Raw genomic sequence first — 22,232 nt, forward strand, 5'->3', positions numbered from 1 at the left:
ACGTCTAGATGCAACTCTGACAGGTGACAACGTACGTTAGCATCCTGTCTGATCACCTGCACCCATTCATGTCCATTGTGTATTCCGACCGGACTTGGGCAATTCCAGAATGACAATACGCCACCTCGCACGTCCAGAATCTGTACAGAGTGGCTCCAGGAACACTCTTCTGAGTCTAAACATATCCGCTGGCCACCAAACAGCCCAGACATGAGCATAATTGAGCATATCTGGGATATCTTGCAAGGTCTTTTCAGAAAAGATCTCCCCCCCCCCGCCCCCTCCGTACCTTATGGATTTATGGACAGCCCTGGAGGATTCAAGGTGTCAGTTCCCTACAGTACTACGTCAGACATTAGTCGAGTCCATGCCACATCGTGTTGCGGCACTTCTGCGTGTTCGCGGGGCCCTTACACGATATAAGGCAGGTGTACCAATTTCTTTGTCTCTTCAGTGTATAACAGTCAGTTTATATATAGGGTGTGCCAGGAGGGGAGATCAGTGTTCAGGGATGTGACCGAGCGATCATTCGGAGGAAAAAAAAAATCAGTTAAAATGGGCTCTATAGTTCGTACCCTAAATGCATGAGGATTTCTGCGTCATCGATAGTGTGAAGCATATCTTCCGCTGAAAGTTCTTTTGCTTTCTCTATTTTGGGAGGAGTTCGCATGGTGTAGTGAACAATTTAAGAGCTACAAGAGATGTGTTTCACAGTAGCGAAGATGAAGGAAAACTCATTGCTCTGTAGATATGCATTTTAGAGCCCATGTTTATTACAGTTTTTTGATCCGAATCGTCGTTCCTGTCAAATTCCTGAATACTGATCATTATTTCCTGGACACGCTGTACGTTTTAAATAGCAATGGTTGTCCCTATGGGGTACTATAGAAATTACCTTTACATCTGTCGCTTTCATTCCGTTAAGAACAATACATTTAGTTCTCCCTCTTTAAAAATGCTGAATCCAGTCACAACTACTCGGTAAGCTCGAGTGTTGTACACTAAACATTAGTGCGGATCAATGACTGACGTGAAACCCCAGTGTTTCTTCCAGTCTTCTCCCGCCTGTCAGCACTGAGACGGAGTCGAACCAAAACACGCTTGTACTGTCGTTCGTAGTGACTGTAACAAACCGCCGGAGGCGGTGTAACAAGACGAGAGAGTGCGCCGCACGCAACACCTCCGCCGGCCCCCCGCTCCCCTTTGTGGTGGCCGTGTGTTGTGGGAAACCTCAGCCGGGCCACGAGTTCCGCTCGGCTGCCGCTGCCACCGACCACGGCGCTGAGGAGAGCTCCAGCAAAACTGCAAGCGGCGGCATTTCTTTCGCGGAGCAGAATCGTCGCAAGCTTTGCTCCTCTGGGCCCGTCTGACAGCTGGCCGGGTGGCGGCAGCAGCTCGACGCGGTCGTTTTGTCGGTGCACGACTTTCTCCGCTACGCTCTACGGGAAACTATACGGCTAAACAGCCACAGCCGCAACGGAACTGCTGAAAAGCGTCAACACTGGAAAACGATTCAAACAAATATTATTAACAAAAAAATATTAAAGCCGTATTGACTGTCAGTGGACCGTGACTGTTTCAAAAGTGTGGAAAAGTTTTTGAGAGACCGCTACCAGTCACAAATTATTATGAATTATCCTTTGTGTGACACGTGGGCCGAAATGGCGTATAGTATCACAGGAAAAACAAAGTTTTACCTTACCTCGGAACAGATGAGGCCGCAACCACTACACCAACCATTCGGCAACTAACTGAAGCGTAATTACTTTGGTGGTTCAAAAATTGCTCTGAGCACTATGGGACTCAACTTCTCAGGTCATCAGTCCCCTAGAACATAGAACTAGTTAAACCTAACTAACCTAAGGACATCACACACATCCATGCCCGAGGCAGGATTCGAACCTGCGACCGTAGCGGTCTCGCGGTTCCAGACTGCAGCGCCTAGAACCGCACGGCCACTTCGGCCGGCACTTTGGTGGTCCAGGCTCTCATGACCTCCAGTGTTGACAACACAACCGTTTTAACTTCCAGCATGGGATACAAAGGCAAATTGAAAAAGAGAGAGAGAGGGAGAAGTGATACATACGTATGTATGTCAAAGCCCTTCTCTCAGAAATTTCTCTTCTTCATACCTCCTCTCTGTTACCACAGATGACCTGTCACTGACCTCCGGCATGGATGTGTGTGATGTCCTTAGGTTAGCTAGGTTTAAGTAGTTCTAAGTTCTAGGGGACTGATGACCTCAGATGTTAAGTCCCATAGTGCTCAGAGCCATTTGAACCATTTGAACCTGTCACTGATCTCATTTGTACTAAGACTGCAGTGCACGCGAGGAGCCTATTTGCTTCGACCGCCCTGAGTGGAATGCGTAAGTTCTAATAAATGTTCACCATCCTGCAGTCTTCTACAGTTGTTGTCCCCTGTACAAAAAACAGTACGTAGGTCATGAATCCGTAATCTTGAGGCTGTGAGAAACTCTTAGCGAGGAACTGTTGTTTTAGAAATGATTAAATTTACGATCAGTTTGTTTATACGGGGATGCCACTCGCTTTTTATTGGCAGAACACCAGAAACTGCACAATTACATTCCGCTTTATAGAGTCACAAATACTTTCCATTCTTCAACAAAATAATTAACTGCGAATTTCTGTAATTACACTGTTCTCAACTAGACATTGTACGTTAAGTCTTATCTGATACCGCGCCGGACAATATGTCCGTCCTCGGAGACTGCCGAACGAGATCCCAAGCACGGGGTCCCGGGTTCGATTCCCGGCGGGGTCAGGGATTTTCACCTGCCTCGAGATGACTGGGTGTTTGTGTTGTCCTCCTCATTTCATCATCATTCATGGAAGTGGCGAGATCGGACTGAGCAAAGATTGGGAATTTGTACGGGCGCTGATAACCGCGCAGTTGAGCGCCCCACAAACCAAACATCATCCGAACGAGCTCTGGTCTTAGAGCCGAACCACCTCGCCCGCCATCGAAGTTAGGCGCGACCCGAAGATCACGGAAGTGCTTCGTCTGCCTTTTCGTTTTGCAGTTGTTTATTATTCTGCTGGTTATTAATACCAGTGAAATAATAGAATGATAGCACGCTACTGACAGATGCTTTAATTTGAAATTCAACTAAATACGCTGATTAATTTCTCAAATATTAATAACAGAAAGCCGGCCGCTGTGGCCGTGCGGTTAAAGGCGCTTCAGTCTGGAACCGCGTGACCGCTACGGTTCATGTTCGAATCCTGCCTCGGGCATGGATGTGTGTGATGTCCTTAGGTTAGTTAGGTTTAATTAGTTCTAAGTTCTAGGCGACTAATGACCTCAGAAGTTAAGTCGCATAGTGCTCATAGCCATTTTTTTAATAACAGAAGATTACTACCATTTTAGCGCGCAACTTCCGAAAGCAGCAGCCAATCGCGGAGAAGGACCACAATTTAGGCGGTCTTTCTCACGATACCCTTACCGAACAAGCCATCTGTCGTCGGTACCCCACACCACATTACGTCATCTTGCCACAGCTGCCTTCTCAACTGCTCTAAAAAGAGCTTCTTGTAGCTGAATATTATGGCTGCAAAGCTAGAAATATTACACTACGTGTGATGCAAAGGGTTAATAAAGCAAGATGTTTCGACGCACGAACCTCCTACAGGTCATACCAGAAACATTTTACAGCACACACATTGATACTAAAATTGTTCTTTGCAATTTTCCCACCTGTTGTGGCCTCCCTAATGTGAGGGAATATTTACCTCGTTTCTTAATTCTGCTGTTCGCATAAACAAGCTTTTATGTCATTCATTTTGTTTATATGAAACGGCTGCTAACTTGTTGTGTTTTCAGTATCGCTATTGCTCGTGTCTTGTTAACCAGTTGCTAAGGACTCTTTAAGCACATCTTCACAGTCAACTCTTCTGGGCAGTAGAAACAAGACGGTGCTCAGAACAAAGACTGGTTCGATATAACTGTCGATGTGTTGGTTCAAAAATGGCTCTGAGCACTATGGGACTCAACTGCTGAGGTCATTAGTCCCCTAGAACTTAGAACTAGTTAAACCTAACTAACCTAAGGACATCACAAACAACCATGCCCAAGGCAGGATTCGAACCTGCGACCGTAGCGGTCTTTCGGTTCCAGACTGCAGCGCCTGTAACCGCACGGCCACTTCGGCCGGCTGTCGATGTGTTGGTCCTGGTGTCACCTGTCAGGTCCAATGCCTTCTGCGCGCCTTGTTGACGCTTCTCCGCTGCTGGTCGATGAAATATAATACAATCTTCGTAATTCATTAAAATTATTTTTATATTGTCGTTATTAACTTGAGACTGTCACAGCCTCTCTTAGGGTAATATGTTTTGTCAACCAATGTTCGGAGACGTGTCAGCAAGGTGTGCAGAAGACACTGCAACTAAGAGACAACACCAGGACCGTCGATGGTTAAACAGACAAGCTTTCAATTGACAGCCATCCTGTTTCTGCTGTACAGTAGAGTTGATTGTGATGACGCGTTTTAAGTGATTGCAAGTCTATAAACAGTGGTTATCAAGATCCGAAAGGGCATAGCAATGGATCTGTGCCACGTAAAAGCGTGGGTGTCCGCAAGCAATGTTTGTGGAGGAGGGTAGACAGGGGAGCGAGCTGTGACGCTTTCCGCCCTAGAACCAAATCTTGTTGCGCATAATTAGGCGGACATATTCATAATTGTATGATTGCACGAGTCGCAACTCTCACTGGAAACAGTCACGTCCATTACATATCTGGGATTATGCGTACGGAGCGATATGAAGTGAAACGAAAACATAAAACTAGTCGTAAGAGAGGTGGAGGCCAGATTCATTGGAGCAATCCTCACGATTCTACAGTCACTTACGAAGGAGGCAGCCTACAGAAACATTCGACTGATATTTGAGTGTCGTAAGTTAAAATTGTGTCGTAATCCCCCCATTTTTGCGATCACTGCTCTGTGAGAGGACTCATCGAGACGGATAGTATGTTGCGCGCGAAACTTCGTTACTGTTTTAGTGCCGAGATCACAAATCGGCCATCGAATGAATGTGTGACGAGGGCCTCCCGACGGGTAGACCGCCCGCCTGGTGCAAGTCTTTCGATTTGACGCCACTTCGGCGACTTGCGCGTCGGTGGGGATGACATGAAGATGATTAGAACAACACAACACCCAGTCCCTGAGCGGAGAAAATCTCCTACCCAGCTGGGAATCGAACCCGGGCCCTTAGGAATGACGTTCTGTCGCGCTGACCACTCAACTACCGGGGGCGGACATCGACTGAGTAATAATGTATTGAAATATGAAGTGGACCGACCACATGCGATCATTGTAAGTGAAGCAAATCAAACGGCTGGCTGCGATTCTTACAGGAAAACCTTCTCTGAAGTCACCCGAAAGGAGCGAGACTCGTCATAGGTGGAAAACTGAAATCATGAAATCTGTTTACTCTATTTCGTAGAGCTACATATGTGGTGGGTATTAGCTTTGGTTATCGACACACCATATCGCGGCTTTTTTTATGAGCGATGTGTCAGCTGGAAGCCACCGGTCCGCCAGATTATCGTGGTAACCCACGCGCCTCTCGTGTTTGCTCGCGATAGCGTAGGTAAATATCCGCGCGCTGATATACTCGTAGGTAACGGCGCGCTTTGCGTATCCTGGTGCCCGACTCACAGACAACGTAACCAAATAATACACTGGCGCATCTAAAGGTGATATTGTTAAATTTTTGTGTAAATCTGCCTATCACTTACGAACCCAAAGTAGCCGAAGTACAGTCCGCAACAGCTGGACTAAGAAACGAGGTGAGAATTTTTGATTTCCGAAAGGCTTATTATCGGTTTTGGCTCTTGTAGAATCCGTCAAACACTATATTTCGACTTCCGGTAAATATATGAACAAAATGTTCACCAGTGCTATCTCTGCGATCAATAAATAATTCAGTCAACCCGATGGTGATATCAGTACAATACTCTTTCCTATATATGGCAATGGTACAAGTATAGTTTTGCCTTTTGTTATGTCTGAAGCATTATAACCACTGTGAAGTTGCAAGCAGACCCAGTTAGGCGTTTTGTGTAGTCAGAAAATGGAATTAAAGGTTCGGAAAATATGGGCTCAAGCAGGGTGTCTGAATAGCACGCTACACTGTCGCCTCCACGATAACTGTTTTGGTGGACTGCGGCACCACGTTGGTAAAAATCAGGAACATTAACATTAAACAAGATCACGGCTAGTACTATTGGCAGTTATTGTAGTTGCTGATTTTGAGATGTACGTTTCAGCAACATATTAGCGGCGTATGCGTCAGTAGTCCTCGAGCTAAGACATCATATCCCTGCTAGTGTTTCTAAAACTCATTGTTTTCATTCAGCACAGCCAATAATAGATTATCTCGCCCTAAGGTACACATTCCCTGTACTGTAGTACTATTAAGTGCAACCGAGATTTCCGTATTTCGTGGCTAATGAAAAAATAAAGAAGGTTCAAATGGGTCTGAACACTATGGGTTCAAATGGTTCAAATGGCTCTGAGTACTATGGGACTTAACTTCTGAGGTCATCAGTCCCCTAGAACTAAGAACTACTTAAACCTAACTAACCTAAGGACATCACACACATCCATGCCCGAGGCAGGATTCGAACCTGCGACCGTAGCGGTCGCGCGGTTCCGGACTGTAGCGCCTAGAACCGCTCGGTCGGCTATTGATAACTCTTCCTTTAATGTCAAGTGTGAAATCCATCGATCGCATTGTACAGTGAACTCTCCGGGCTAGTTAAGCTATAACTTTTCAAGTATGCATCTGCTGGATTTCCTCACAACACCCTTCAGAACAGAGGAGGGGGAAAACCATATAAGGACAAGTATGAGGGCACCGAGGACATACGACAGAAATAATATAATGTGCAATTTATAGATGCCATTTTTGTATTGTAGGAGCATGAAAATAGCAACTATAGTTGCCATACCATGTACATCCTTTTCCCTTCCGTACATAATTTATCCACACGCCTCATCGCTTTCTATTCATTTCGTGTGTCTACTTGTACACAGCGCTCTCTTTTCATATTTTAACAGATTGATGTTCCCGGTATTTATACTAGTTGTAACAGTTCGTATTTCCCATCCGAGTGTTTACGTATACACAACAGTGCACTGGGCGAACTCATATGTGGGAACTGCAGAGGGACTGTTGCTGTTATTAAGGAGATAGACATCTCGCCGGAAATCGGTAACGGGCGTAATGGAATCGAGTGCAACGCTCGAGAGCCAGCCGCCACCTGCCGTATGCAAACGCCAGACCTGCGCGATGTTTTCCCATAGCAGGCGCGCCCACGCATCCCGCAAGCGGCTTGTCCGCCCAAGAAAGGAAGGACTTCCGGCGCTTGTCAGCCACTTCCGCAGACGGACGTACGCGGCTCAGACGCCGCGCTGCGCTGCTGTTCCTACTGAGCGTTGAAGTCTCCAGTTTCTCCCCATGTTCTCGGTCTCCACAGTGGAAAAAGATATTGTCGCGATTTTTGATGGTCACACATCTATCTGTATAATTTTTTGGATTATAAGGCATGACCTCTCACAGTAGTGGTATTCAGTTTTAGTTAGTTCGTGTTCGGTATACGCTCGGAAGCACATTTCTCTCGCAACTCGTCGTGCATCGCCTCCGGTAAATGCTTCCATCTCTGGTTTCCAGAAAAATAAAACGATAAACGCTTTCACAGATGACCATCGCACAGTCTTCTACTATCGTAACTACAAGTAACAGGTAGCTGGGTGTAGAGAAATTCGTAACTTTAGTGCAACATGAGTAACTTTTGCGCTTGTTATACTAGTTCTGACAGTTGTCAAATGATGTGAGATAATCACAGATAATTATTTGCAAATCAAAGAACAAAAAAGGGTATTTACCAAGGTAGAACATAAATGACACTTGGACCATTGAGATATTGTGTCCTTTGAAGAACTGCTGATCTCGTCTCTCGCTCAGATTTTCATGCTGGTTGTGGAACTGAACCTGTCTCATTTTGGTAGCGCGATGGCTTTCGTAACAGAGGTGGTTGTTTTGAATTTCAGAGGTTAAAATAATTTTAATTTCGAAATTTCACCTGTAAAGAGAGCTTATAGTCACTAGACAGCATACCAATATGAGGGTCAAGATTCTAAACGTGTCTGCAGTGGCTTATCAAATGAGGATGCATGAAGGTGTCTCACAAGCGTCTTCTAACCAAAATATCGCCTCAGTTGTGTGACTGGATTCGTGATTTCGTGTCAGAAAGGTCACAGTTCGCAGTAATAGACGGAAAGTCATCGAGTAAAACAGAAGTAATATCCGGCGTTCCCCAAGGAAGTGTTGTAGGCCCTCTATTGTTCCTGATCTATATTAACGACATAGGAGACAATCTGAGTAGCCATCTCAGATGGTTTGCAGATGATTCTGTCATTTACCGTCTTGTAAAGTCATAAGATGACCAAAATGAATTGCAAAATGATTTGGATAAAGTATCTGTATGGTACGAAAAGTGGTAATTGACTCTGAATAAAAAAAAGAGTAGAGTTATCCACTTGAGTACTAAAAGAAATCAGCTAAATTTCGATTACGCGATAAGTCACACAAATCTGAAGGCTGTAAATTCAACTAAATACTTACGGATTACAATTACAAATAACTTAAATTGGAATGAACACATAGATAATGTTATGGGTAGAGCAAACCAAACACTGCGATTCATTGGTAGAACACTAAAAAGTCGAAACAAGGGCGGCTCGTTTTGTACTATACCGGAGATAGTGCCACGGACGTGATACGTCAATTGGAGTGGCAGTCATTAAAACAAAGGCGTTTTTCGTTGCGACAGGATCATCTAATGAAATTTCAATCGCCAGTTTTCTCCTCCGATTCCGAAAACATTCTGTTGGCACCCAGCTACATAGGGAGAAATGATCATCTCGATAAAATAAGAGAAATCAGGGCTCGCACAGGAAAAATTTAAGTTCTCGTTTTTCCCGCGCGCCGTTCGAGAGTGGAACGGTAGAGAGACCGTTGAAGGTGGTTCATTGAACCTTCTGCCAGGAACTTGATTGTGAATAGCAGAGTAATCATGTAGATGTAGATGAACCCGTCAGTATTTAATCCTAGCCAATTAATTCCAGTATTTGTTCTCGATAACGCAAATAGGGCACTTCACCCGCGGTGAAATCCTAAAAGTCGTTTGCTCTGCACAGTTACGTAAATACTGCGCAACATGCAGTAAGACAATAGAAAATCACAGGTCTCCACTCTTGTTTGTTGGTATAGGAAACAACCTGCTAGAAAGAAGTTCTACATAAGAGATTATAGTAAGCGACAAATAGACAATGCGTTTTAATACTCACTGAGTACATATACTCTAGCTGCAGATGAAGAGCGGTAATGCATGAAATTGGTCGGGCGATAGGTTTGAATAAATGAAAGAAAATACAAGCAGCTTTTGTGAACACTTATGTGTAAAAAATGAGCCTAATCAGAAAGTTTGTGTCAGAAATCCTTTCAGAGTTTTCCCCTGTTTTGTGGGACAATAAGATTTCGAGGCCCCAGGAGTACTAATCGAGTAGAAATGAAAGCTGTGACACCTCTGTAAGAAAGAGAAATTCATGTGTGGTATGAAAGAGTAATGTAGACAAGCATTTACAACAATGCGTACGTGGAGCGCAAGAAGTATCTCGTGTGCTACTTGTTCTATAGGTCGTTCAGCTGGCGAATATCTGGGCATTTATGGCTGTACTGGGTTATACGTTGCGCCAGCCTCGTTAGCCATCCTACGAGCAAGATGCAGCACGCGTGACATTCCGCCTTCACAAACCGGTCATTAACACTGCAGTTTTACATCTATATTTAGAAAGCTCAAACAGAGGCAGTTGTCCGTTTGTAAATGACAAAGTGGTTTTACGGCGTACTACAATGCTGTTGCGTTGCACCATGCATTTAACTGAATCTGAAAACCGCGTTGTCTGCAATGCATCGTATTATGAACTCTTAGGCCCTGTAGTTGTTCGTATTTGCTGAAATGACTGTAACTTTAACAAACAGTTTGCCTGCCATGTCTTAACTACTCCCTGTAGTGAGCTACTCTTTGTTTCCAGATTTCATTACCTCTATCCACTCCAGTAAAGTTTTTTTTTGTTTTTTTTTTGTTTTTAGTAATTACGTGTATCAGTTGAAACTAAGTCACATGGAAATGGACATAACTCAAGATACATATCTTGAGATTATGTCGATTATCCCATCAGGGAACATCGTTTACTGCTTTTCGGTACGTGATATTCAAAAAGCAAAGCTAATCAGTAATCATCAAAGATACGTGTACACATCAATATTTCAATAGTTTATTTGTGTAATAAAATAAGTTACGCACCTTGTGGTCGACCTTAGGAAGTGACGTATATAACGAGGTACAGTTGTCCTCAACCCTAATGCTGATTTGAACATAGCAGTACTGTACTATGCACGGTTCCACTGACTGTTGTATGCCCTTGCTTTGTTCCGATCTTAGAGCTGACTTACCTAGCCAGTTACGAGAAACTGAGGCCACAGTCTAACGGTGGATCCCGAACCGAACTACAGTGTAGTGACGAAGAATCCCTACAGCCTATTGAAGATTGAAGCTCAGATATTTTTATTTATAGTCTTATTCGCTTAGCTATCTAAGCCACTCTGTGTAATTAAAAAGGATATAATTCTTTTAAAAAACCGGTACACCTAATATATTGCGTCACAGTTCTTAATAATATCGACAGACGTGATAAGTAGGCTCCTGACGTCGATCTTCAAGGTGTGATGTTCAAGCACAAATTGACATTGCGCTAGTACAGTGGTTTTTGGATCTACCTGACGAGTCCTTGGGTGGCTGAATTAATGTCAATGGTCTCCATTGTATTACAGTCAATAATGGATCATGGAACTGACGGCACCATCAGAACAATTATTTGCTGTCATCATATTTTCGAAATGAGAGGTGGAAACCTACGTTTCACACCAAACCTACTGAGAAGATTGTCAGCAGTCGTAAAAAAAAAAAAAAAAAAAAAAAAAAACTGTTCGCCGACGTCAGCTGGTGTACGCCTAACCGTGTAAGCAGTGTGTTTGACGGAGTCTGACGCTTGCCTTCGTGTTGTTGCAGGTGCTGTGGCACCTGGATATCTTCCGACGCAGCTTCCGAGAGCTGTCCGGCCATGCGTGCATGGCGGAGTCGTGCATCTTCTGCGCTCTCAAGGTAAGCGGCGCGACTCTTTCTGCTCGCTACAACGCGCATGCGCGGCGGATGCACCCGGCCGGAGGCGGCGGAAACCACTGAGCGCTCCGGCCCAGCGGCTGCTGCAAGAACTGCCTTCACGGCTCACAGAGCCCGCCGTCCTGCCGGGCTCTGCCCCTTTGTCTGGTCGAAGAGCAGAGTGCGGCCGCCCAGTACCGCTGCCTCACCATCTAGGGAGTTCAGCTTTGCTTTACGGCGTACACCGCCAAAATAAATACGTACCAGTAGCTTCGTAAGCGTTACATTTACACCGCAATCGTACTATCGCTGGACGCTTGCAAGACAAAGCAAGGAGACCAGGACAACATGTCCGCTTAGTGAAACGAATACAAGCTCTCCCTCTCTTGATATGAATAAACATAAGACACTACCTGTAACAAAGAGAAAGAACCCGATAATATCCAATAACAGAGATAGTGGTTTTCTGTGGCACCACTAGGAAGCGACATGAAATGGGAAGATCACGTAAATTCAGTTTTAACGGACGGCCAATTGAAGACTTACAACTAGACGAAATGGCAATCGGATTTTTGTATTTTTTATATACTATTATATTTATGTTATGTGAAGTTCAGAACTGAAAACGTAAGTCTACGAAAGCAATTCGATCCAAGTCTCAAACTTTCAGGAGAAAATAGACTGTTTTAAGTTTTACGAACGTCTCCAACCCTAGTGTATAAAAACAAGACATTTTATACTTAATTTGATACAACGTCCCATTAGAGACATAATATGTGCAATTAACTAACGCATAACCTATAAATTACGACTTCTTTTAAATAAAACATGTGGTATTACACTTTACGATGGTTGAATAGCAATGCAATATTTCTTCTGCCCCCTTCCCCTGCCGGCCGGAGTGGCCGAGCGGTTCTAGGCGCTATAGTCTGGAGCCGCGCGAGCGCTACGGTCGCAGGTTCGAATCCTGCCTCGGGCATGGATGTTTGTGATGTCCTTAGGTTAGTTAGGTTTAAGTAGTTCTAAGTTCTAGAGGACTGATGACCTCAGAAGAGAAGTCCCATAGTGCTCAGAGCCATTTGAACCATTTTGAACTTAACATCTAGGTCATCAGGCCCATAGACTTAAAACAACTTAAACCTAGCCAACCTAAGGACATCACACACATCCATGCCCGAAGCAGGATTCGAACCTGCGGCGTAGCAGCAGCGCGGTTCCGGTCTGAAGCGCCTAGAACCGCTAGACCACAGCGGCCGGCTATAAAGAAAAGATCAGTCGTACTTTAGGATATTAATTTCAAAGTCGATGTCTTTGAAAATTTTTGAGAGTTTTGGACGATAGATATTTGATTTCTGAAATTATTGTATCATAAACATATAAACAAAATTACGAAAATAGATTGTCGTGTGATCTTGTTAGGTGGAGCGTTCTGGTAAAGCGTAGTACATCCGTGAAGGAAATTGCGTACAAGACCCCAGTGCGACCAATACTAGAGTCTCGTTTCAGTGTTTGCAGTCCTTATCATGTAGGTATGGTAATACACATCGTTCGAATGCAGATATATGCTGTTAGGATCGTAAGAGATCGACATAGTTCTTTCGGAAGGATAAAAGAAACCCTCGAGGGACTTAAATGAGAATCTTGTGAAGAAAGACACGTGTAAACAATGATCGTAAAGCTAGGCCGGACGACACATCCGCCATTCTCTCGAACGCCTGTGGTGAGGTGTGGAGGCTGTTTCATTGGGACTCGGAGAGCTGCGCAAGCTGCCCGGGGCGCGGATGTGGAGAACGCTTTCTCCGGAACCGACAGTTTTCTCCGTCATTTCATCAAGCGACGGCGAAAGTCTATCCTGTTGCATCCGCTGCGGTCTTCGCGCTTATGCTTGTGACTCAAGCTGACCACACGCCACTTCTTAGCTCTCTACGTTATTGCGTCGCTAACTTCTTGCATCCTGCTCAGTCTTCGTACTAGGTGTTGTCCGCACTCGAATTCAGATTTTCAGCCGGCCGGTGGGGCCGTGCGGTTCGAGGCGCTTCAGTCTGGAACCGCGTGACCGCTACGGTCGCAGGTTCGAATCCGGCCTCGGGCATGGGTGTGTGTCATGTCCTTAGGTTAGTTAGGTTTAAGTAGTTCTAAGTTCTAGGGGACTGATGACCACAGATGTTAAGTCCCATAGTGCTCAGAGCCATTTGAACCATTTTTCAGATTTTCACGCGAAGATAAATGGAAACGCCTTTCACGTAGGTACTGTTTTTGTAGCGAAGAAGAAGGTCTATACTGAATCAGTCGTGGTAAGAGCACTTCACTTGTAGTGTAAGGAGGAAGAGCTAGTTCAAATATGTAGCAAAATGATTTGAGAGACAGTGCAAGTCATGTTATGAAACTAAGAATATGAACCAAAGTGCATGATACTCCAAGTGAAGGCAATTTTTTACGATGTACAGTATAAGGATGGCAGCAAAAACATCGAGTGCAGCCACGAAATCAACAAAAATGGCTCTGAATACTGTGGGACTTAACTTCTCAGGTCATCAGTCCCCTAGAACTTAGAACTACTTAAACATAACTAACCTAGGACGTCACATACATCCATGCCCGAGGCAGGATTCGAACCTGCGACCGTAGCAGTCGCGAGGTTTCGGACTGAAGCGCCTAGAACCGCTCGGCCAATCCGGCCGGCTAGTTTGCTTTTGGGAATAAGTTATATGTTGATGCCGACGTTATGATTGAAATTAATAAAAACAAGTACACACTTCTTGCTGATATCGCGCGTGTTTACAAAAACAACTTAAACGCCTTGAGCTCCCTTTCTGCTAGTTGCGACGCTGAGTTTAAAAACCAGCCTGTGCACGTTACTCCACTGAGGTCCATAAAGCGCGCAGTTTCGCCCTTCGCCCGGTTAATTTGACGCAGCTGTTCTGTACGCCCGTAACGGCTCGGGGCATATGCTTGATAAGTGGGTGGGACGTCGAAAAAGAGCAGAAAAAGTGATCGTTACTTTCGGGGGAACGAAAACCTCTCTCCCGCTTTTGTGTGTCGGTATCGTTTTCGACAGACACAGCATTTACCGGCCTATAGTGTTCAAACAACGCGAAAAAAGTTCCACGACAAAGGCGCTTAAAAAACAATCACCCACAAAGGCAGTCCGGTCGCTACTGCTGTTGTGCGTGCACCGCGGATTGCTTTGTGCGTGCTCCACTCAGCGGAGTGCGTACGCCTGCCATACGCACTCTTTCAGCTCTGCAGGATGTTACAAAGTACGCTGCTCAATATGGGCGGTAGCTTTCCTGTTGCAGTACCAACTTCATTTTCCGTGAAAACGTTGCATTACTGTGATATTCGTTAAATCACCAATGCTGAGTTATGCTGTCGTTCTTTTTATTTTGTTATGGGCGAGCATTAATAAATCTACACAACTGGCCATTAAAATTGCTACACCACGAAGATCTGCTACAGACGCGAAAATTAACCGACAGAAAGAAGATGCTGTGATATGCAAATGATTAGTTTTTCAGAGCATTCACACGAGGTTGGCGCCGGTGGCGACACCTACAACGTGCTGACATGACCGATTTCTCTTACACAAACAGCAGTTGACCGGCGTTGCCTGGTGAAACGTTGTTGTGATGCCTCGTGTAAGGAGGAGAGATGCGTACCATCACGTTTCCGACTTTGATAAAGGTCGGATTGTAGCCTAGGATTGTAGCCTATCGTGATTGTGGTTTATCGTATCGCGACATTGCTGTTCGCGTTGGTCGAGATCCAATGACTGTTAGCAGAATATGGTATCGCAGGGTTCAGGAGGGTAATACGGAACGCCATGCTGGATCCCAACGGCCTCGTATCAATAGCAGTCGAGATGACAGGCACCTTATCCGCATCCGCATCTTATCAGCTCTGAGACCATGGCTGCGGTTACCCTTGACGCTGCATCACAAACAGGAGCGCCTGCGATGGTGTACTCAACGACGAACCTGGGTGCACGAATGGCAAAACGCCATTTTTTCGGATGAATCCAGGTTCTGTTTACAGCATTATGATGGTCGCATCCGTATTTGGTGACATCGCGGTGAACGCACATTGGAAGCGTGTATTCGTCATCGCCATACTGCGTATCACCCGGCGTGATGGTATGGGGTACCGTTGGTTTCACGTCTCGGTCACCTCTTGTTCGCATTGACAGCACTTTGAACAGTGGACGTTACATTTCAGATGTGTTACGACCCGTGGCTCTACCCTTCATTCGATCCCTGCGAAACCCTACATTTCAGCAGGATAATGCACGACCGCATGTTGCATGTCCTGTACGGGCCTTTTTGGATACAGAAAATGTTCCACTGCTGCCCTGGCTAGCACATCCTCCAGATCTCTCACAAATTTAAAACGTCTGGTCAATGGTGGCCGAGCAACTGGCTCGTCACAATACGCCAGTCACTACTCGTGATGAACTGTGGTATCGTGTTGAAGCTGCATAGGCGGCTGTACCTGTCCACGCCATCCAAGCTCTGTTTGACTCAATGCCCAGGCTTATGAAGGCCGTTATTACGGCCAGAGGTGGTTGTTCTGGGCACTGATTTCTCAGGATCTATGCACCAAAATTGCGTGCAAATGTAATCACATGTCAGTTCTAGTATAATGTATTCTTCCAATGAATACCCGCTTATCATCTGCATTTCTTCTCGGTGTAGCAATTTTAATGGCCAGTAGTGTAACTACCTTATGGTATCTGGCGGAGGGTGCCTTGTGTGCCACTGCCACTGCGCCGCCCCCCCCCCCCCTCCCCTGTTACTGTTCCAGTCGATAATGGTGCGCGGGAAAAGCCAGGTTACTACAGTTGGACCGGCTGGACAATGGCTACATGTCTTCCTCCACCCTGAGCTAGCCAACACGTCCCGCGTCTCGGAAAGTAGCTCCAGTGTCGTGAGGCGTTTTTGTTTGCTTGCTTCGTTCCTAATAAGGCCCGCCTCAATCAAGGGGCTCGGAGAGACGATGGCGGGAACTTGTTTTCGCCCGTCTTACTCCGGGGAGGCGAGAGCGCACTCGATGAAATCTACTGTCGTCATCTTCGCTAATAACGGCGCGTTCCATAGAAGGCAGTCTCTCCTCCCCTTTTTATTTTACTTTGCTTTCTTAGTCTTATCGACTGTGTCGTGCCTATATACCGCGCAGCTCGTTGCACTTACGGGCGAGTCATCTTCCTAACCATACTTCCGTCAATCATTTTGCGTAACATGTCGTTATACTGGAAATAACGCTTTTTCCTATCATTCCTCTGGTGTGTAATACGCGTATTGGGCGAAAAAGAAGTGTCTAAACGTATATGCCGTCCGGGGTGGCTGAGCGGCTCTAGGCGCTACAGTCTGGAACCGCGCGACCGCTACGGTCGCAGGTTCGAATCCTCCCTCGAGCATGGATGTGTGTGATGTCCTTAGGTTAGTTAGGTTTAAGTAGTTCTAAGTAGTTCTAAGTTCTAGGGGACTGATGACCTCAGAAGTTAAGTCCCGTAGTGCTCAGAGCCGTTTGAACCATTTTTTCTAAACGTAAATAAAAAGATTATGTTTGATACACTGTAACAAGTCTTTGTTTCTGTCCTTTTTTTTATATTTTTTTTAAATTTTTTTTAGAGGGTTTGGAGCTGATTGTCGTCGACAGTGATAACGCCATTTTTGCAATGTAAAAGAATTTTGTCATATACGAGGGTAAACCCAAAAGTAAAGTCTCCTATTTTTTATAAGTACGGCCGGCTGGAGTGGCCGTGCGGTTCTAGGCGCTACAGTCTCGAGTCGAGCGACCGCTGCGGTCGCAGGTTCGAATCCTGAGACTGGTTTGATGCAGCTCTCCATGCTACCCTATCCTGTGCAAGTTTCTTCATCTCCCAGCACCTACTGCAACCTACATCCTTCTGAATCTGCTTAGTGTATTCATCTCTTGGTCTCCCTCTACGATTTTTATCCTCCACGCTGCCCTCCAATGCTAAATTTGTGATCCCTTGATGCCTCAGAACATGTCCTACCAACCGGTCCCTTCAATGTAAATCATTGTAGAAATAAACAGATCTATATAATTATAAAAAAAATAGGAGACCTTACTTTTGGGATTACCCTCGTATATTTGATAAAAACCGTGTCCAAATCAGTAGTTGGCGCCCCTGCCTCTAGTTCTCGGAGTCCCGGGTTCGATTCCCGACTGTGTCGGAGATTTTCTTCGTTGGGGGGCAGGATGTTTGAGTTGTCCTAATTATTTCATCTCATCTCATCATCATCATCATCATCATCATCCATGTACAAGTCACCAAAACGGCGTCAAATAGAAAGACTTGCTCCAAGCAGAGGAACTACTACAGACGTTGTTCTTCCGGGCAATAATGCCATAAGATCATTACAACAGACATTTTATATCAAGGGCACCCTCCTGCCACTCTGCCAGCAGTGACGGGTACGCATACTGTGACACGTGTACACCAGGGGAAGCGTGTCGCCAGCCAGCAACGCACGGAAGGCGGCCGTCACGCGCCTGTAAATAACTAGAGCCGTGCAATTAGTCGCGCTGGCCGCCGCTGGCCAGCCAAATGCCCCCCTCTGTCCCCCCGATAGTCAGAGAAGCTAGCCATCCCTCCGGCGCCAGCACGCGCTCTCCAACTGGCGAGTAACCGGATTAGCGCGAGGCTGCCGTGCTGGCGCCAGTGGCTCAGGTCAGTTCTGGCGGCGGAGCGATGCGCCGCGCCAGCTGGGGAACCGAAGAAAGGCGTCCCCACACGGAATCGAATTTGCTAACGTTGGCGTCGAGCTGTACGATTTCTGTAAGGTCACTTTCTGCTGTTTCACGTTGAGGGGGCATTTCTTCAAGTGAACACGTCAAGTACAACCAATGTGAAACAAGAACGCTGTCATCCGGAGTGGCGGAGCGGTTCTAGGCGCTACAGTCTGCAACCGCGCAACCACTACGGTCGCAGGTTCGAATACTGCCTCGGGCATGGATGTGTGTGATGTCCTTAGGTTATTTAGGTTTAAGTAGTTCTAAGTTCTAGGGGACTTATGACCTCAGCAGTTGAGTCCCATAGTGCTCACAGCCATTTGAACCAAGAACGCTGTCGACGTCATTAGCAGGACTTGCGAGACGCCATTGTCGTTTCCAGTTGAAATTCATATTTGGTGGATTTTATGTTACAATTTATACCCCTTGGTTATATGCTGTTTCTATGCTTTTATCGGGCCGGCCGGAGTGGCCGTGCGGTTCTAGGCGCTGCAGTCTGGAACCGGGCGACCGCTACGGTCGCAGGTTCGAATCCTGCATCGGGCATGGATGTGTGTGATGTCCTTAGGGTAGTTAGGTTTAATTAGTTCTAAGTTCTAGGCGACTGATGACTTCTGAGGTCATCAATCCCCTAGAACTTAGAACTACTTAAACCTAACCTAAGGACATCACAGACATCCATGCCCGAGGCAGGATTCGAACCTGCGACCGTAGTGGTCGCGCGGTTCCATACAGTAGCGCCTAGAACCGTTCGGCCACCCCGACTGGCGGAGAATAAAAAATCGAAAAATCTTATTTCTACTTGTATAAAAAAAGAAAAAAAGAAAAAAGAAACCTGCCTGTAATATACAAGCAGAAATAAGATATCAGATCACCTGAAATTTGTTCTTGTAGTAATTTATCTATTTATTTTATCTTGTGCTCTCATGTTATCGGCATTCTGATTAAAATACTTGCCCTTATATCGACTTTAACACATGTAAAGAACAGCAAATTACATCTCTGTACAAAGTAGGCTTATGCCATATTTTTCTGTCAAGATCTTTGTTACAAGCAACAGTTGTAAAGCGCATGCTGGATGCTGGAAAAGTGTCACTGTCAAAGTGTAAACTAATATAGTTTGTGTGAAAGTGTTCTGGACATCAAAATGGAGGCAGGCAGATCCACCTATACTGTCGCAGTAAGTAAAAACTAAATTTACATCCATATCGACAGAAAGCTATAGTCATGGCGAAGTGTGACCCATCTTTCGCCCATAGAACCAGCACCCAGCGTATGCTACTACCAGTAATGATGTAACTTCCCAGATCATCCCGAAACCATCTGAAGATGAACCTGAAAAGGTTCAAAAACCGGTTCGTGGAATAAAGCATTATTATTAAAAAAAAGTGACTGTTTGCAGTTGTGTATAACTTATTTACATTTAAATTATTCCCCGAAACGCATGTATGGTAGTAAAATTCGTGACTGGCAGCAGGTAACTCAGGTATTAAAAACTTTGCCGTGATTTATCAGTGTCCAGTTTATGTGTGTACTTCACATCAATACAAGTGTACCCATCCACGCGTGACGTAGTTTTCCGTTCTATAATTAAGATCGACGGACCTGTGTAACGGAATTTTCCGGCCGCTGTATTCTATAACCTGGCGCTGGTTGCACCTGACTTGCTAGCTACGTAACGGTTGCCCTCTTTGGCGCTGCTGCCGCTCCGAGTACCACGGCGTTTGCCACAGAGGGAGCGGCGTGCAGCGCATCAAACCATCCACGGAACGGGCGCAACAACTGCAATCGCAGACGGTTTCCAGCAGCTACTCACAAGGGAACCTCCCCATCGCACCCCCCTCAGATTTAGTTGTAAGTTGGCACAGTGGATAGGCCTTGAAAAACTGAACACAGATCAATCGAGAAAACAGGAAGAAGTTGTGTGGAACTATGAAAAAAATAAGCAAAATATACAAACTGAGTAGTCCATGCGCAAGATAGGCAACATCAAGGATAGTGTGAGCTCAGGAGCGCCGTGGTCCCGTGGTTAGCGTGAGCAGCTGCGGAACGAGAGGTCCTTGCTTCAAGTCTTCCCGCGAGTGAGAAGTTTAATTTTTTTATTTTCAGACAATTATTATCTGTCCGTCCGTCCGATGCGAGTTAACTGCGCCGTACTATGGGGACGCTACACCTAAACAAACATCGAAACACCTAAATCGGGCAAGGTAGAAGAATCTTTTTACCCATTCGCCAAGTGTAGAAGTTAGGTGGGTCGACAACATATTCCTGTCATGTGACGCACATGCTGTCACCAGTGTCGTATGGAATATATCAGACGTGTTTTCCTGTGGAGGAATCGGTTGACCTATGACCTTGCGATCAAATGTTTTCGGTTCCCATTGGAGAGGCACGTCCTTTCGTCTACTAATCGCACGGTTGTGCGGTGCGGCCGCAAAACACAGACACTGAAATTATTACAGTGAACAGAGACGTCAGTGAACGAACGGACAGATCAGAACTTTGCGAAAATAAAGAAAGCAAATTTTTCACTCGAGGGAAGACTTGAACCAAGGACCTTTCGTTGCGCAGCTGCTCACGCTAACCACGGGACCACGACACTCCTGAGCTTACACTATCCTTGATGTTGCCTACCTTGCGCATGGACTACTCAGTTTGTATATTTTGCTTATTTTTTTCATAGTTCCACACAACTTCTTCCTGTTATCTCGATTGATCTGTGTTCAGTTTTTCAAGGCCTATCCGATGTGCCAACTTGTAACTAAATCTGAGGGGGGTGCGATGGGGAGGTTACCTTATCAGAACGTAGTGATGGATTTGAACATTCGTTTAGGGCAATTTATCAAGTGATGTACCTGCGAAGCAGAGTTCGACTTCAGTTGTTTAGACTGCGTCTGCGAAAGCAATAGGTGCTTGACGGGATAAATAGCTTTCCTGAGGACAAATAACTGTTCAACTGTGTGTGGAAACTTATGGGACTTAACTATTAAGGTCACCAGTCCCTAAGCTTACAGCCGGCCGGTGAGCCGAGCGGTTCTAGGCGCTTCAGTCTGGAACCGCGCGACCGCTACGGTCGCAGGTTCGAATCCTGCCTCGGGCATGGATGTGTGCGATGTCCTTAGGTTAGTTAGGTTTAAGTAGTTCTAAGTTCTAGGGGACTGATGACCTCAGAAGTTAAGTCCCATAGTGCTCAGAGCCATTTAGCTTACACACTACTTAACCAACCTAAATTATCCTAAGAACAAACACACACACAGACCTATGGCCGAGAGAGGACTCGAACATCCGCCGGGACCAGCCGCACAGTCCATGACTGAGGAGAAATAAAAAATACTTTAAGAAGTCGCAAAGGAAAAAAGTAACTGCCCTCTAAAGTACTTTCCCCGGGCTTGCTGTAAGGAAATTAGCATTTTGGCAGCACTTTTAGTCGATAGATCCGCCTTGCCAATAATCAGAGTGGCAGATCACCTTGTTTGACTGCAAAAATTCCCTTTTAATGTCATTGCGTCCGAGGCACATCGTAAGAACGCTACAATAATTTAATTTTCTATACTAAAACACTAAAGGTTGGGCAAGATAAAACTGGCTCGGAAAGCATTTCATGCGCCTTAAGACAGCAAACCCAACTTACGTCGCTTACCCTGTGCACATGATGTAAGTTGGGCTCCTATCGTAAGGTGCATGCAATATTTCTCAGAACACTTTTATTCTGTCCAGCATGTACTAGTGTACATAAATATACGCAACAACAGCATCACAATAAATTTATCCAACATAATATATAAATAGTTTTGACAAGAAGAGAATAGAAGCTTTTGAAATCTGGTGCTACAGAAGAATGCTGAAGATTAGATGGATAGATTACATAACTAATGAGGAGGTATTGAAGAGGATTGGGGAGAAGAGAAGTTTGTGGCACAACTCGACTAGAAGAAGGGATCGGTTGGTAGGACATGTTCTGAGGCATCAAGGGATCACCAATATAGTATTGGAGGAGAGCGTGGAGGGTAAAAATCGTAGAGGGAGACCAAGAGATGAAAATACTAAACAGATTCAGAAAGATGTAGGTTGCAGTAGTTACTGGGAGATGAAGAAGCTTGCACAGGATAGAGTAGCATGGAGAGCTGCATCAAACCAGTCTCAGGACTGAAGACCACAACAACAACAACAACAATACAATATTCCCTGTAGCTACTCCTGCCAAATCAGTTTTTATGCCTTATTTACCG

General features: G+C 45.4%; 1 protein-coding gene across 4 annotated transcripts in view; it reads left to right on the forward strand.

The window, feature by feature from the left end:
• LOC126241918 (uncharacterized) overlaps positions 1–22,232 on the forward strand; it is a 453,558-nt gene that overhangs the window by 383,764 nt on the left and 47,562 nt on the right. For all 4 annotated transcript variants that reach the window (XM_049948047.1, XM_049948046.1, XM_049948051.1 and 1 more), the window contains one exon: positions 11,158–11,250. In XM_049948047.1, coding sequence (XP_049804004.1) covers positions 11,158–11,250 — 93 coding nt within the window. The remainder of the gene's footprint in view (positions 1–11,157; positions 11,251–22,232) is intronic.

This window comes from Schistocerca nitens, chromosome 1 (assembly GCF_023898315.1).
Source record: "Schistocerca nitens isolate TAMUIC-IGC-003100 chromosome 1, iqSchNite1.1, whole genome shotgun sequence".
NCBI classification, from domain to species: Eukaryota; Metazoa; Arthropoda; class Insecta; order Orthoptera; family Acrididae; genus Schistocerca; species Schistocerca nitens.